Source organism: Lottia gigantea (genome assembly GCF_000327385.1).
Source record: "Lottia gigantea unplaced genomic scaffold LOTGIsca_55, whole genome shotgun sequence".
NCBI classification, from domain to species: domain Eukaryota; kingdom Metazoa; phylum Mollusca; class Gastropoda; family Lottiidae; genus Lottia; species Lottia gigantea.
The window spans coordinates 609865-624331 of NW_008709889.1; the positions used below are offsets into that span (position 1 = coordinate 609865).

General features: G+C 31.8%; 2 protein-coding genes across 2 annotated transcripts; one reads left to right on the forward strand and one right to left on the reverse strand.

The window, feature by feature from the left end:
- Window positions 1–4594: 4594 nt before the first annotated feature.
- Window positions 4595–10819, reverse strand: LOTGIDRAFT_219624 (hypothetical protein). Its single transcript, XM_009063058.1, has 9 exons — window positions 10613–10819; window positions 8987–9113; window positions 8662–8768; window positions 7813–7870; window positions 7443–7583; window positions 6378–6506; window positions 6000–6106; window positions 5344–5500; window positions 4595–4921 (listed from the first exon to the last, which is right to left on the reverse strand). Exons 1-9 carry the CDS (start codon window positions 10795–10797, stop codon window positions 4793–4795), a joined length of 1140 nt encoding a protein of 379 aa, XP_009061306.1. The 5' UTR covers window positions 10798–10819; the 3' UTR covers window positions 4595–4792.
- Window positions 10820–12260: 1441 nt separating this feature from the next.
- Window positions 12261–12799, forward strand: LOTGIDRAFT_126768 (hypothetical protein; the record flags this gene model as incomplete). The annotated part of the gene is made up of 2 exons (XM_009063059.1): window positions 12261–12570; window positions 12606–12799. 2 exons carry the CDS (start codon window positions 12261–12263, stop codon window positions 12797–12799), a joined length of 504 nt encoding a protein of 167 aa, XP_009061307.1.
- Between the last annotated feature and the right edge of the window lie 1668 nt (window positions 12800–14467).

Below are 14467 nucleotides of genomic sequence, written 5' to 3' on the forward strand. Positions count from 1 at the left end.
AAGGAATAGTACCAACTAACTGGAAGGAAGCTAACATCATTCCAATCTACAAAAATCCAAATCCAAATAAAACAATTACAGGCCTGTCAGCCTCACTAGTATATTGGTCAAGTCAATGGAATCGCTAATAAGAAATGAGATGATGAAATTCCTGGAAAACAATTCGCTACTAACTTCTAATCAGTATGGATTCAGATGTGGTTGTTCAACCACCACTCAACTTCTGGACTACCTAACAGAAAATATAGATTCTGCCATACCAACAGAGGCAATCTACTTGGACTTTCAGAAGGCGTTTGACAAGGTTCCGCATAAGAGACTTCTCATCAAGTTACAAAATCTTGGCATATCTGGTAAAATTTTAAAGTGGGTGGAAAACTTCCTAAACAATAGAAGACAGAGTCATGCTGAACCATATCACATCACCATGGGTGGATGTAAATAGTGGAGTCCCTCAGGGTAGTGTCCTAGGCCCAATACTTTTCCTGATATATATAAACGATATACCATCAATTATTAAATCAGTCATTAAGTTATTTGCAGACGACACAAAAATTATGGGACCTAATGGACAGCAGTCTGATATCACCAATCTCCAAGCAGATTTGAACAACCTAGTAGACTGGTCAAATAAATGGATGATGTCGTTCAACATTGAAAAATGCAAGTCACTCCATTTTTGATTCAACAACCCGAAACACCATTATTACATAGGAGACTCAAACAGACCTCTTAACCAAGATTTCCAAGAAAAGGACCTCAGTTAATGCTTACTGTAGACAGAATACAGTATGAACAGTATTATACATGGACTTAAATTGAAAATGCATTTATTAATTGACACTAAATGATGACAATAAAACAAGACATAGCTTTCTTTTCACAAGATCTTGAAAGATAAACAAAATTCTAATTATAATGAACAAATAATTTTTTTCTGAAATATCAAAGAAAAATGATTAAGCCTACTGACTTGCAAAATATAGACAGATATGAAAATTAGAACATTAAATTATGGAATTTCGTCATCATCGATGGAATCAAGTTGGCCACAGAAAAGTATATCATGTAGATTTTTTTCAGAATAAGCTGTAACTGATTTTTTTTATAAAACATAGAGGGTAATATATTTTGTAATTCTTTATAGTATCTTCTGATAATACGGGATGCTTGGCAAGAAATATTAAATGGAGCCATAAATGGGATAATTTGAGAGTCATACTGTATGTCTAGTTCAGAAGGTGTATAAGGTTCATCCAAAAGCTCTCCCTGTATAGTCTGGAACTTTTAGGTTTTGTCTTCTTCATAGATGACTTTTTCAATTGATGCAACTTTCATCTGTGAGGGAATGATGTATGGAGTTGAAATGGTTGCCAATAGGTTTGTCTAAATGATGGGAGATGTTGAAACGATGACCATTGATTGTTTCTATCAAAGAATTTTTAGTTTCGCCTACGTATTGTAAAGGGCAATTGTGGCATGAAATCAGGTAAATATTGACTAGTGTAATTATGTAGGCCTGAGCTGCTTTGCTATTTCTCTGGTTTGATATTTCTAAGAATATTAAGATAACATCAATCTTGCCCCATCCAAGAAAAATATTCCTGTGTGAACAATAAGAAATACGTTTATTATTTGAAATATATGTTTACAGATGAAATAATTACAAAAATATGATCTTTATATTGATAAAGGCACAAATATTGACCAAATTTTCCTTAATAACTTGTTGAGCTGAAAAAAGTATTTTTGAATAATTAATTTATAAGGATTGATGTTCATGAAAAGACAAATGTGTATAGATAACATTTCAAAAGTTGAAAAAACCATACCACGTCAATTTGAAAAATCTACAATTATGCCTTGATGGTTTTATATGGTTTTAAGTGACATTTGCCACAAATTCTAATGTAATATATATCTCAATATAATATGTAATTTGAGTCCAAAATTACTGAATCACAAAAGAAACATCACAACAGAAAAAATGATTTCTATCACACTCCATATTGATATATGATTTATTTGGGTACATTGATATTACGAAGTTGTCACTGACTCACCAAAGCACATAGATCAAACCTGCTTACTTGGCAACACATCTTGTAAAAACATGATGCACATGAAAAACATTTATTCATTGGGTTAAAATGACACCAAAAACACAATTGATGATCAAGCACCCAATGGTCGATCCTTGTTAAAAAAGCACCTGTTGTTTCAGAATGGTTGCAGAGCAAGCCGTAAAAATTCACCACAGACCCAGGGATGTAGCTAGAAAAAATTAATAGGGGGCTAAAACTGCCAAAGTGAACTAAGCTATCAATATCATATCCCATATTCTGTCATGTTGATTTTATCAGCTACAACCCTGCACTCACCATTTGTGTTAAAGGAGGTCTATCAAACTGTGTTATTGAGTTGAAGCCAGAAGTCCTATCCTAACATGTCATCAACAAGCATGAGGCTAAACAACAAATAGCATTTCTATGAATAAATCATTTCAAATTGATTCTCAATATTGTGTGATGATAAAATTTATTTACATTGTGACATTTCTTTTGTGAATCAGTATATATAGTTATTTTCTATTAGATATATTCTCTATTCTTTTAAATCTCTAACATTTACTTTGAAAAAGACATCAAATATCTGATAAAGCCAGATTCTATTCAAATATAATTTGAATCCAGTTCCTCATCAAATATAAGATGATGCCAAAAAATCATTTATTAATTGATAAAGCAAGTTCCTCATTAAATATTTGAATGTCTGCTATTAATATTTTTCTGAAGTTGAAAGAGATTCAAGTTCAGTTATAAATTTTTGGATGACAGAAATTTCAACCACAACCATGAATCTGTTTATACAAATATCTTAATTTACAAGAATGAAAAAATGTTCAACAAAACTATTTTAAAGGGCGAACAAAATTGGACAGGATAAGGTCTTTGATTATAGCAATACTTAACTAGATATTGCAAAGTTTCCTGGCCTAAAGGGACAGGTGCTCACCATCGAAATTTGAGCCTTCGAATCCAGGTGTGTTCAAAATAATCATGAATGAATGTTAAAATGACGACTTCTCAATTTTAGATACTCTGTGATATATAGAAAAGACATATTATAGAAATAGTGAGTAAAATTCTTAGTAAAAATTATGCGATTTTTGTACATTTCTAGTACTTCTGAAGACTATTTACATATATTCAAGACTAAAATCAACCACCTAAAATGGATCACCTGTCCCTTTAATCAAAGTTTGAATTAATCAAAGACCAATATAACAATCACCTTTTTCAAACAGACAAGTTCATAGACATTTGGAATTCCAAAATAAAAATCTTATAAATAGAAACAACGAAGGAAAAGAAAGAATATTTAGACATTCAAAATTCATAATCTGAAGACTATCAAATTGAAACTCTTGACAATATTTGTACTAAATCAATAAGTTATGATTTTATAAAAGTTGAAAATATAAAAAAAAGTTATAAGTTGTCTATTTAGTAAGTACATATTTGAATTATTTAACTTAGGATAATAACACAACTAATGATCAAATTGTTCATAATCACATCAATAATCAAGAGATTGACAAAATGAATATATCCTCTTTTTACAAACCTGTGACTATATAATTACATTAGTAGTATATAAAGTATAATACAAATCAACAAAAACACAATATACACAAGGCCTGAATACTAATAACTCTTCATTCAAACCATAATTTCTTGAGCTCAATAAGAGTTTACAAAGAGTACTGACTTAGTTATACCAATTAACCTGTTTTTGATCTGTAAGAGAGGAACATTTGTATTTTGTGAAAGTAACATGGTCTTTATATTTGATTAAAAAAAGGAATGAAGCATAATTATATATACATATAAGCCTCAATAGTTTTATTCTCCCAAAAAGTATTTTTAGAATTGGGCTGAGATCTGGGTATAGCAGAACACTTATTACAAATTCAGGTCAGCATAAAAGTTTGTATGGTTAAGAACAAGTAAGAAAGAGAATTCCACATTTTCTCTTATTTCATAATATATTTATACATTCTCTACCTCTCATGACCTTTGTTTCTCAATGGTAGTGTATGCTGACTGATTCTAATCTGTGTTTGATGAAGGCTTTCCAGTGTGATCAGTTGCCTTCCCAATAAGAAATCTCATTAACAAATCCTTTCTTTTTACAAATAAAATTCTAAAGGTAAATATTTCAGTTTTCAGAGAATTGCTACTGATCTGTAATTTATCCAAACAATGACTGTAACATACAGCATACACACATTCTTATCACATTCATATATTGATTGATCAACACATAAAATCAGCACACTAACATAATGGTGATGGCATGTTTCCTAGGTATGTAATATTGTGAATAGATAAAATTTTATGACATTACCCCTTTAATTCAATCTATTATAATAGAATATTCATACTTGCAAAGTAGAGAACAAAATGTGTCTTATTTTCGAATAGCAACTCCTATAATGAATTTCAATTTGGTCATATAATATCAAGATTTTAAGTTTGATTATTGTCATAATGATCTACATGTTATCAGACTCAATTCTTTTTTTTTTATTCTGACGATTTTTTCATGTTCAAAGCTTTCAATATCTTTTCGTAAGAAATTTGTTTTTTCTCCAAAAATCATAACATGCAGATCTCTCTCCATGCATATATTTGTGATCTGCAAGTTTTGATCATATGAATTTTGAAAAATGTTTGTCTTGAATTTGAAAAGACAAAAGTGAAAAGAAAAATTTTAGCTTTTCTGTAAATTAATTTGATTTTCGTGTAAGTTGAGCATCTCCTTTGTTCTTGGAATTATGGACAGGAACACCATTAATGGGTTGTTCTGTATCACTAGAATCTGTATCATCAGAATCACTTCGTGCATCTTTCTTCACCTGCAATCAATTTAAGATCATTTTCTATCAATTTCAGTTATGTTATTTAAAATTTCTTAGGATTTCCTTGACAATGTAGAGAAATATGTAATTGGCCATTACAAATCATTGCCCGTAGAGTGAGCATGAGTCAAGTTTGAACGGACGGATGACAATATGCTTCCACACTATATGCGGGCAAATAAAAATCAAATGAATCCATAAAGAATTCTTGCTTAAAGTGTGAGCAAAAGTTGCACAATATAGCCAATGGAGTGAATACGCTAAGCTGGAAACAGCATTTCTGTGAAAACTTATCAGATCACCACAAGATATTGCAAGTAAAAGTACAAATTATAATTCACAAAACCAACTGACAAGAGAGGGAAATTAATCACTTTAAAATAGTTATGAAATATAATCAAGGAAATATATAAATCTACCTCTCCTGTTTGACATTTTTGTACAATTACTTTAAGTAAGTAATATGTCCACATGATGTGAAGTAACTGTAGTAATACCAGTAAAACAACAAAGATTTTATGGATAGGAAAGTGTCCAATATGTTCATGTATTTCTACTATTACACTATATAATGGCCTGAAACATACAGAAAATTACAATATAAGATGTCCTGAAATATATCATAAAATGCCCTGAATTATTGTAAAAAATAAATGAAATGAATGGAGTTGACGTCCTACTTTTCTGCACCATGTGGGCTAATGAAGACGGGCAACAACATGCAGGGTGCAATGACGGAAATTTTGTCATTTGCATTAGCCTGCTCTTTTTTGATTTCCAACTGTCGAAGGATCTTTAAAATGCACAGCCTGTAGCATACAGGGCCTCGGTTTATTGTCCCATCCGAACGACTAGATGCTTTTTCCAGCGAGAACCGGGTTGAAAATCCAAAGGTATTATCTCAACGTATGCCGGGATTGAACCCTGGACCTTTAGGTTAGCAAGCAAGCGTCTAACTCACTGAGCCACTGCAGCTCCCTCCTGAATTAGTGTAGTCAATCCCTTTGAAAGATATTATCAAATGGTGTGATAATTGTCAGTATAGAATTGCAGGTTGGGTATTACTTATACTTACACATATGGATAAATGCCTAATCTGGTCACAATCCAAACCAGAGCAAACATAGCAAAACAAAATTCACATAATTTGGTATATTTACAATAGTTTGTTATTTTAGCTGACTGAAAAAAACAAATCAAATCAAATCAAATAAAAGTATGTTATCACATATCATATCACTGAAACAATTACTGATTATCTTTACTTTATACAGTACATGATATACAACTCTCCAATAACTATATTTTCAAATACTGAAATATTTGATAATATTGGTCACACTTTATGCATCCATTTCTTTTATCAACAACAGCTGGAAGAGTACTGCAATTAAATAGTAAATACAATTACATAAAGAGCATTTAGTATGCTATAATAATAAAATAAACTTACAGCCAGCCAACCATCAGCTGCATCATGTAATAATAATATATAGGAGCCAACTCGTGTAAAACTGGCACACCATGATAAATATAATAATGTCAATGTAGCAAAATGATGGATAGTCATTTCATAGAAATCCTACAATGGAAAATAGTTCACAGTGCAACAGACACTTGTAACAAGTGGTTTCCTAGCAAAATACGCCCACTTTCCTGATACATTTTCAGTATATCAAGGGCAGTCACCTATCTGTGAATCATAACAAAAATAAAATTCTGACATAAACTGTCACCTCTATCATTAACAAATTTTGATGAGTTTTTACTAAGTCAAGGGCAATAACTCAAATTCTGTTGATCGAAAAATTGTCAAATTCAATCTTTACTAAGATCTCATCATTGTAAATGATAGCATCAAATTTCATTGAAATAGGATGAAAACTGTACTCTCTATTGTGTTCACAAACGAATTTTGACGCGTTTTTCATAACCAAGGGCAATAACTCAAAAAATGTTCATCAAAAGATAGCCAACTTCAGACTTGTCCAAGATCTCATCATTATAACTATCAACACCAAATTTCATTTAAATTGGATGAAAAAACAACTTTTGACACGTTTTTCATAAATCAAGGGCAATAACTCAAAAACCATTCATAGAAAGAAGACCATGCTTACTCTTTTCAAAACATGTGATAATATTTCTCGTTTGACACTACTATACATTTATTGCTCAAAATCATGCTTTGGATGAGATATTATGGTTTGCTTGTAACACATTTTTATTGTAAACTGAAGTAGAGCAATTCAACCTAGTTGACTATATCAATTTAAATTGTGATTTTTTTTTTGTCTTCCTTCACAGCTAGATATTTGTGAAGTTCTCATGGCCGTCTCTAAAACCTAATAACTTCAATTTCAAAGCCCATCTGAAATTTGGTGTCATAAATTGATATTGAAATGTTTTGATCTGAATTAAAACCCTGTGGTTCTGGTACTGTGCAAATTGTGTAAAAGCAAAGTATTTTTGCTGTTCATATTAGTTAGACTAGGACTTCCCCATCTCCAGTAAATACCTTTCTTTTTGTGTCTATAAATATAGTGAAAAGAAAAGACCAGTAGGCCCCCATTTCTATTAAATAATACCAATATATATCATTGTCTGTGGGCTGGGGCCAATCTTTCCAAAAATGCTGTGAATTCCATAACCAAGGCTTCTATAAATAAAAAAGACAAAATGAGAGGTGATACAGACAATAAAAAAACAAAATTGGAGCTTCTACAGCTCTCCAGTTTAAAAAAGCTCTTTGTTTTAAAGTTTAATACCCATTTTTCATCAATATTCCAGCTACATACTAAGATGTTCATGCAAAAAATATATCATATGCATGTTTAATCTGAATGAACAGTAATTCAAAGTTACTGAAGAATATCATTTTAACTTACATTTTTCATAACAACTATACCAAATATAAACAATGATACATATAATATAAAATGCCAACTGAAATATAGAGTGAAGATTCGTATCAAATACTAAATATTAGAACATTTGTGTCAACTTACAAAAAATTGCTATTATTGTCTGTACAAAGCATCTTATTAATACTTTAATGCAAATATTCTCTTGTAAGCAGCATTGATTGCAAAAAAAAATGCATATTTAACGACCTATTGAGAGAAATACAAATTTGTCTGAATCTGTCTTCAGTTACATTTTCAACAACACAAGGTCAATCTAGTATTTATACCTTTACTAGTTTGAAACTCATAAAATAAACATAATGGCAAAGATTAGGTTGATTAACCAATTAAAGTAAGACAACAGTAAATCGATGTTCCTTTGATCCCAGAAGATTTACAATACTGTGAATTGGATAAAAATTTAAAAGAGGTACCCTAATGATGATGTCTTAAACATTGCATTTATATGACTTATATGACTTTTGTTTGGTGTGTATCATAATCCAACGTCTTTAGTTATGGACAAATAAAAGATAGTTTGAAGCGTTTTTCCAAAGTCAAGGGCTATAACTCAAAAACCGTTCACCGAAAGATCGTCAAATTTAAACTTGACCAAATGATCACACCAAATTTCATTAAAATCAGTTGAAAACTGTAGTCTCTATTGTGTTCACAAGACGGACCGACGGACAGGGGCGATGGCAATATACGTCCACATTTCCATGTAGGCATATAAAAAACAATATTTGACACCATTGTAATATTGACCTGCTAAAGAGTCAAGGTTTAGGCAAGCATGTATCTAATGAATGATGTTGTCATTAAACTTACCAAACTTCACAGAATTTAAACATTGATGTTGGATTATTTTGATTTCTGCGTATCGACAGCCATTTAATAACATCTAATTCTCTCATATCAGTCTGTTTGGATATTTTCTGCAAAAAATTAGTAGTTTTGGAATTGAATATAGATAAAATGACTCATAGGTCTAATAATAGATATGGGATAGAAAGTTTATTTCAATTAGGACAGCACATTTTCCTTTTTCAATGACTCAAATGACATTGAATAAGAGTCTAGTTGTAGAGGCCCCAACAGATTGTAGGGTGAACATAGAGATCCAACCTAGAGAGTTATTAAAACCTATTCTTACCTCTATTTCTATTTCTGGTAGCCGACCTTTGTACTGATTAAAAGCCACTTCTAAGGATTCATTAGGGCTTAATTGAGGTTTAGATTCCTTGATTTTAAAATATCTTCCCATAGGTCTTAATAGAACACTAGTAAAAGAACAAAATAGAAGATATAGAAAGATATGATAGTGGCAGTGTATCATTCATTTATTATATTTCAACATTTAGGTTCATTATTCAAGAATAAACTTGCAATTCAAGATTACTAGAAATGGATGATTACTTTGTCCTTTGTCGATCAAATTTGCACTTCAAGCATAGAACATAACCATACGTTTATCTATTTCAAACTTTAAATTAATCGGGAGTAGTGAAAATTATGAAATTTTTCTTTGCCATTTCCTGAAGGCTTTCAGTGATTTGATTGGCTGTCAAGAACTACATACAATGATTACGGACTGCTTGTGAATTAGTAGTATTATTTTCTGTACTTATTGGCCAGACTAATCTTTAAATCTTATTATTACCCTAATATCATAGTTTCTTAATCAGTTTTAAGATAATTAATAAGCTTTATGAAACAGTAAAAATTATGGTACCAGTAGTTTATGGTAGGCCTACAACATGACAGTTTATTTACAGTCAAGTAACCTAATTTCGTGGAAACCTATTTTTCGTGGATTTCCAGAAATGTTTAATAATTTACATGAGCAACCTTGCGCGACCTCCGCATTAGTTTGCTTTGATAAACATGGGTTTTCTGTACAATGTCAGCTAGTAGAATGAATCCAGTAGTTTCAAGCAAGGTAAATGTATTCATGTATACTTTGACAAATACAAAATGGCGGATTTCACTTATTACCAAACGTCACCATTTTTTATCGGCCGAATTTCCTTATAATCCCAAGCGGTAATCGGAATTCCAAGTGTCGTCTGCTAGAATGTGGTCCAACTATGAAGTCACGTGATCAACTAGCGGATTCCGTGTCAGCAGAAAATTTCTATGGAACACAAAGTGGACCATATTCTTATGTTGTTTCAGTAACTTTTAGCAATAAATCACGCTACGTATCTTATGTTGTCAGTGACTATTTTTTTTTAAAATTGTGGTTCTTTGAAGGAATTGTCACTAGTTATAATGAATTGATATTAAAGATAAATACTAAGAGAAGTTAATTATACCACCGGGTATCCATACAACGGGTTTTTCTCGACTTATTTATAGATCAAACATTTTACACGAAAATAGGTGACGCATTCTGCCGCCGTTGCTCATGAAATATGGGTCAAAGTGAAGGATTCATAAAGAAAATCGACATAAACCAAATTTTAATTATTTTGTAGAATATCTGAGGAAACATCTAAGGCATAAAAATTTTTTTCGTTTTTTAACTTTGACGAAATTCGGTGTTGAATCCTTATATCCACGAAAATAGGTTACACCACTGTACTTCATGATGAGTTTGATGTAGTAACTTCTCTCTGACTAATACTACTGAATTGATTTTTTCATTTATTTCACAAAACTTTAAAATGATCAAAAAAAGTCTTATGTTGATCCGTAACTAATAACATTGTGACACTTGACATAATGTCTTTCTTGATAGCCTAATGTCAATGATTGATTGGTGGTTTCAATTACTCACATTTCACAAACAAATCGTACTACCAACAAAATCATCCCAACAACGACACACCAATGGATATCTTTGGGCTTTCCAAAATAAATATTCGGATCTTTGCTTTCCAAATCCGACCATTTCATTCCTTCTGGAAACCATATCGACGAATCCCAGCAATAATTATACACTTTGAGAAGAACTCCCTCCATGTTGCTTCTTCTAAACGGGTTTCGTACAATTCACTAAATTACGGAATGTCAGAACAAACGAATAAATATATATAAATTATATCTTTCTGTGAATTATAATAAAGACACCCAATTTGTAGGTAAATTGATGAATTCAGATCACAGTTGAAAGTAAAAATGCTAAAAAACCCTGAATGTTTTATGTGTAGCTTCGTACTTATCTTTTCTACTTTTTATTTTTAATGTAGCCGGGTATTTGTCCGAAATTGTTCTCCCTAAAATTTGTGAATGGACTACTAAAAATTGTCCGAAAATTGAACATGTTCTAACTGGTATTAAGAGTAACTAAACACACCGACAATACATCTAAAAGAATAGCCTAGTTGCAGCGGCAATACATGCTTTTGGTTTTTTTTTAAAGAAGTTGTTATGAAGAAAAGATATTTACGATTGATATAGAAATAAATCTGCCAGTTAAGGTGCACGCATGTTTTCCATATAAAATGGAGGAGAGTGGGCCTCACTGTGCCATCTGCATACTCTCTGGCCACATTGAGTTCTAAATTGAATTTTTTCTCTCGTTTCACAAATATTCAAAATATCATTTTCAAGTGCAATTGTCTTAGAATGCCTTTGGGTCAATGAATATATAAGTTTTGAAAATTTTGCACTTGAAATGAACACACTTCTCTCCAAGAAATTTCATGTGAAAATTTCACATTTTGAACTGAAAATCCCCCTCCGTAAGATCATGATTTCAAATAATTTTGTTTTCAATGGTTGACATTTTCATCAACCCAAAGACAATCTATAAGACTCTCAGCAATATTTGGAGGTAATCTACTATACGGACCTAAGTATCATTTTGATTATGTCGGGTATAGGCGATCACTAAATCATTTGTAAAGACTATCGGAAATTTTTCCTGCAATTCTTTGTAAAGACGAATAATTATTCGGGGAACTTGACCAGCTGTATTGCTGTATTGAATAACGAAAGGTATAATTTGGAAATCAAGTTGGATATGTTCATTCCTAAAGGATGCATGGTTTGTAATTTGTTTATCCAATAATTTTCGCGAATGAGTCGAATTTTCTTTAGGTTGATGTCAGACTAATCATGATTGAAACGGAAACTTAACGAATTTTTTGTCTCCCCAACGTATTGTTCGTCACATTATGTGCAAGAAATGAAATAAATGATACTTTTGCTGATGCAACTGAGTTTTTCATTTACTTGTAATATTGAATCTGTGTGTCTATTTCGGAAAGAATTAGTTGGTAAAATGAAGGGACAAGTTTGACAGCGAGGGATAAACTGAAGAATTTGGTATTGGCAAAAGAATCTATTTATTTTCAGCAACTGTTTGAGCTTTTAATACCACTAGCTCAAGAACCTTCTTGAGTAACCACGTTCACGCAATTTTTTGTAAACAATCGATCAAGCCTCCTCGAAGTCCTGTATGTTAGTATGTTCAAGTTAGTATGTTGAATATTCAAGTTGGTATGTTGAATATTCAAGTTGGTATCTTGAATTTTCAAGTTAGTATCTTGAATTTTCAAGTTAGTATGTTGAATATTCAAGTTGGTAACTTGAATTTTCAAGTTAGTATCTTGAATTTTCAAGCTAGTATGTTGAATTTTCAAGCCAGTATGTTGAATTTTCAAGTTAGTATGTTGAATTTTCAAGTTGGTATTTTGAATTTTCAAGTTAGTATTTTGAATTTTCAAGTTAGTAACTTGAATTTTCAAGCTAGTATCTTGAATTTTCAAGTTAGTATGTTCAAGTTAGTATGTTGAATATTCAAGTTGGTAACTTGAATTTTCAAGTTAGTATCTTGAATTTTCAAGTTAGTATGTTGAATATTCAAGTTGGTAACTTGAATTTTCAAGTTAGTATCTTGAATTTTCAAGTTAGTATCTTGAATTTTCAAGCTAGTATGTTGAATTTTCAAGTTAGTATGTTGAATTTTCAAGCTAGTATGTTGAATTTTCAAGTTAGTATGTTGAATTTAGTAACTTGAATTTTCAAGTTAGTATGTTGAATTTTCAAGTTAGTATGTTGAATTTTCAAGTTAGTATGTTGAATTTTCTATCAGGATCGGGCTTTTGCTCGAATGCCTGCGTTACAGCGCCTAATACGGAATCTTTGTCAATTTTAGTATATACATGCTTTGATCGTCTAAAGAAACTAAAAGGGCATTTTCTGGGGTCACGAGTTTCTTATTTCCGTTGGTGTCTTTGATATAGGCAAGATGTTTTGAGGCCAGCGGCAGTAAAAAGTGATCAATGTATTCTGATATCCTGTACTGTTCGCTTCCACAATCAGAAATTATTGGGCGTGCTTGTAGAATGTGGTCTTTCTCAAGTAAATTTTTCAAAATATTTGTAATGAATTTCTTTGTAGATCGGATCCAGCAAACGAGTGTAATGTTCAGGATTGCTTAATTGAGATTCGACTTCTTTAACATAATCCTGCCTATTTAAGATCACTCAACAACCGCCCATATCGCTTTTCTTGATTACGACATTCTTGTCATTTTTAAAGCAGTACGTTCCGCGTGAGAAAAGTTTGTCTTTCTCGTCTACTATAGGCAAACGAGATATTTCATCATTCAGGTATCTAAAATGCTTTTGTTTATACAACTATCCGCGGTATGTGAATTTTGATTTTTCTACAAACTTGGTGATCGGACCAAGAGAAGGCATGTTTCTGTAGAAATAGTTTAATCTTAAATTACTCTGGAATCTCTTTGTGGCTTCAATTAGTGGAGTATGTGACAAAGGTTTCTTGGTAGGTATAAATTTAAGGCCTGTATCTAAAACTTTTTGTTTATTTGGAGAGAGAACTCTAGAGCTTATATTAACGACTGTTTTTCCAAGCTGAAGACAAACATCCTAGGATCCTAGTTTAAAGGCACTGAGGAATCTGTGACGAAGTTCATCCAATGGTCGTAGATGGCTTTGACAGTCATTATGGAGTCCAATGAATGTGGTCTCCTCTGACTTTAATGATAGTATATGCTGTTGGATTAATGGTTGTATTTGGTGGAAGACTGCTGACTATCAAAGCATTGAATTTCTCTAAATTTTTACTATCGACTTTATTCTTCAGTTGAAAAGTATAAGGCCTAGGCTTATAGAGTGACAAGGGTTCAGCTTCTCGAGATTCCTCACATAGATAGGGCCAACACGATTCTGGCTACCTTGAGAATTGGTATCAGTGACACATTAACATGGACATTGTTCTTCACAATGGTCAAGGTATTACGTCTTCATCTTTTAACCTGACTGCAGTGTTTCATGACGTACTTACTAAAACGTGAACCGACCAGAAACGACCAGGAAACGACCTGGAACCGAGAAGAAAAACGACCAGGAAACGACCTCAATTTTGCAATGAATTCTAAGCATGTTAATCAGGCCGAAAAATCATCAATCATTTTTAAAAAATGTGCATTTTCGAAATAATGAAAAATTAAAGTGACCCCTTCTTGATGTTTTTAAATACCCTCATGTCAATTATCATTTTCCTGATTCTTCTTTTTAAGTTGGTTTTGAAGTTATTTAGGGGAATAGGACTGCGTTCATAATCTTTGCTATCAGTATAATGTCGTTTAAGACGAAATTTAAGTTGACCTTTTACAAACTTAATGAATTAGAGTGTCCCTTTAAACTTAACGGAAACACAA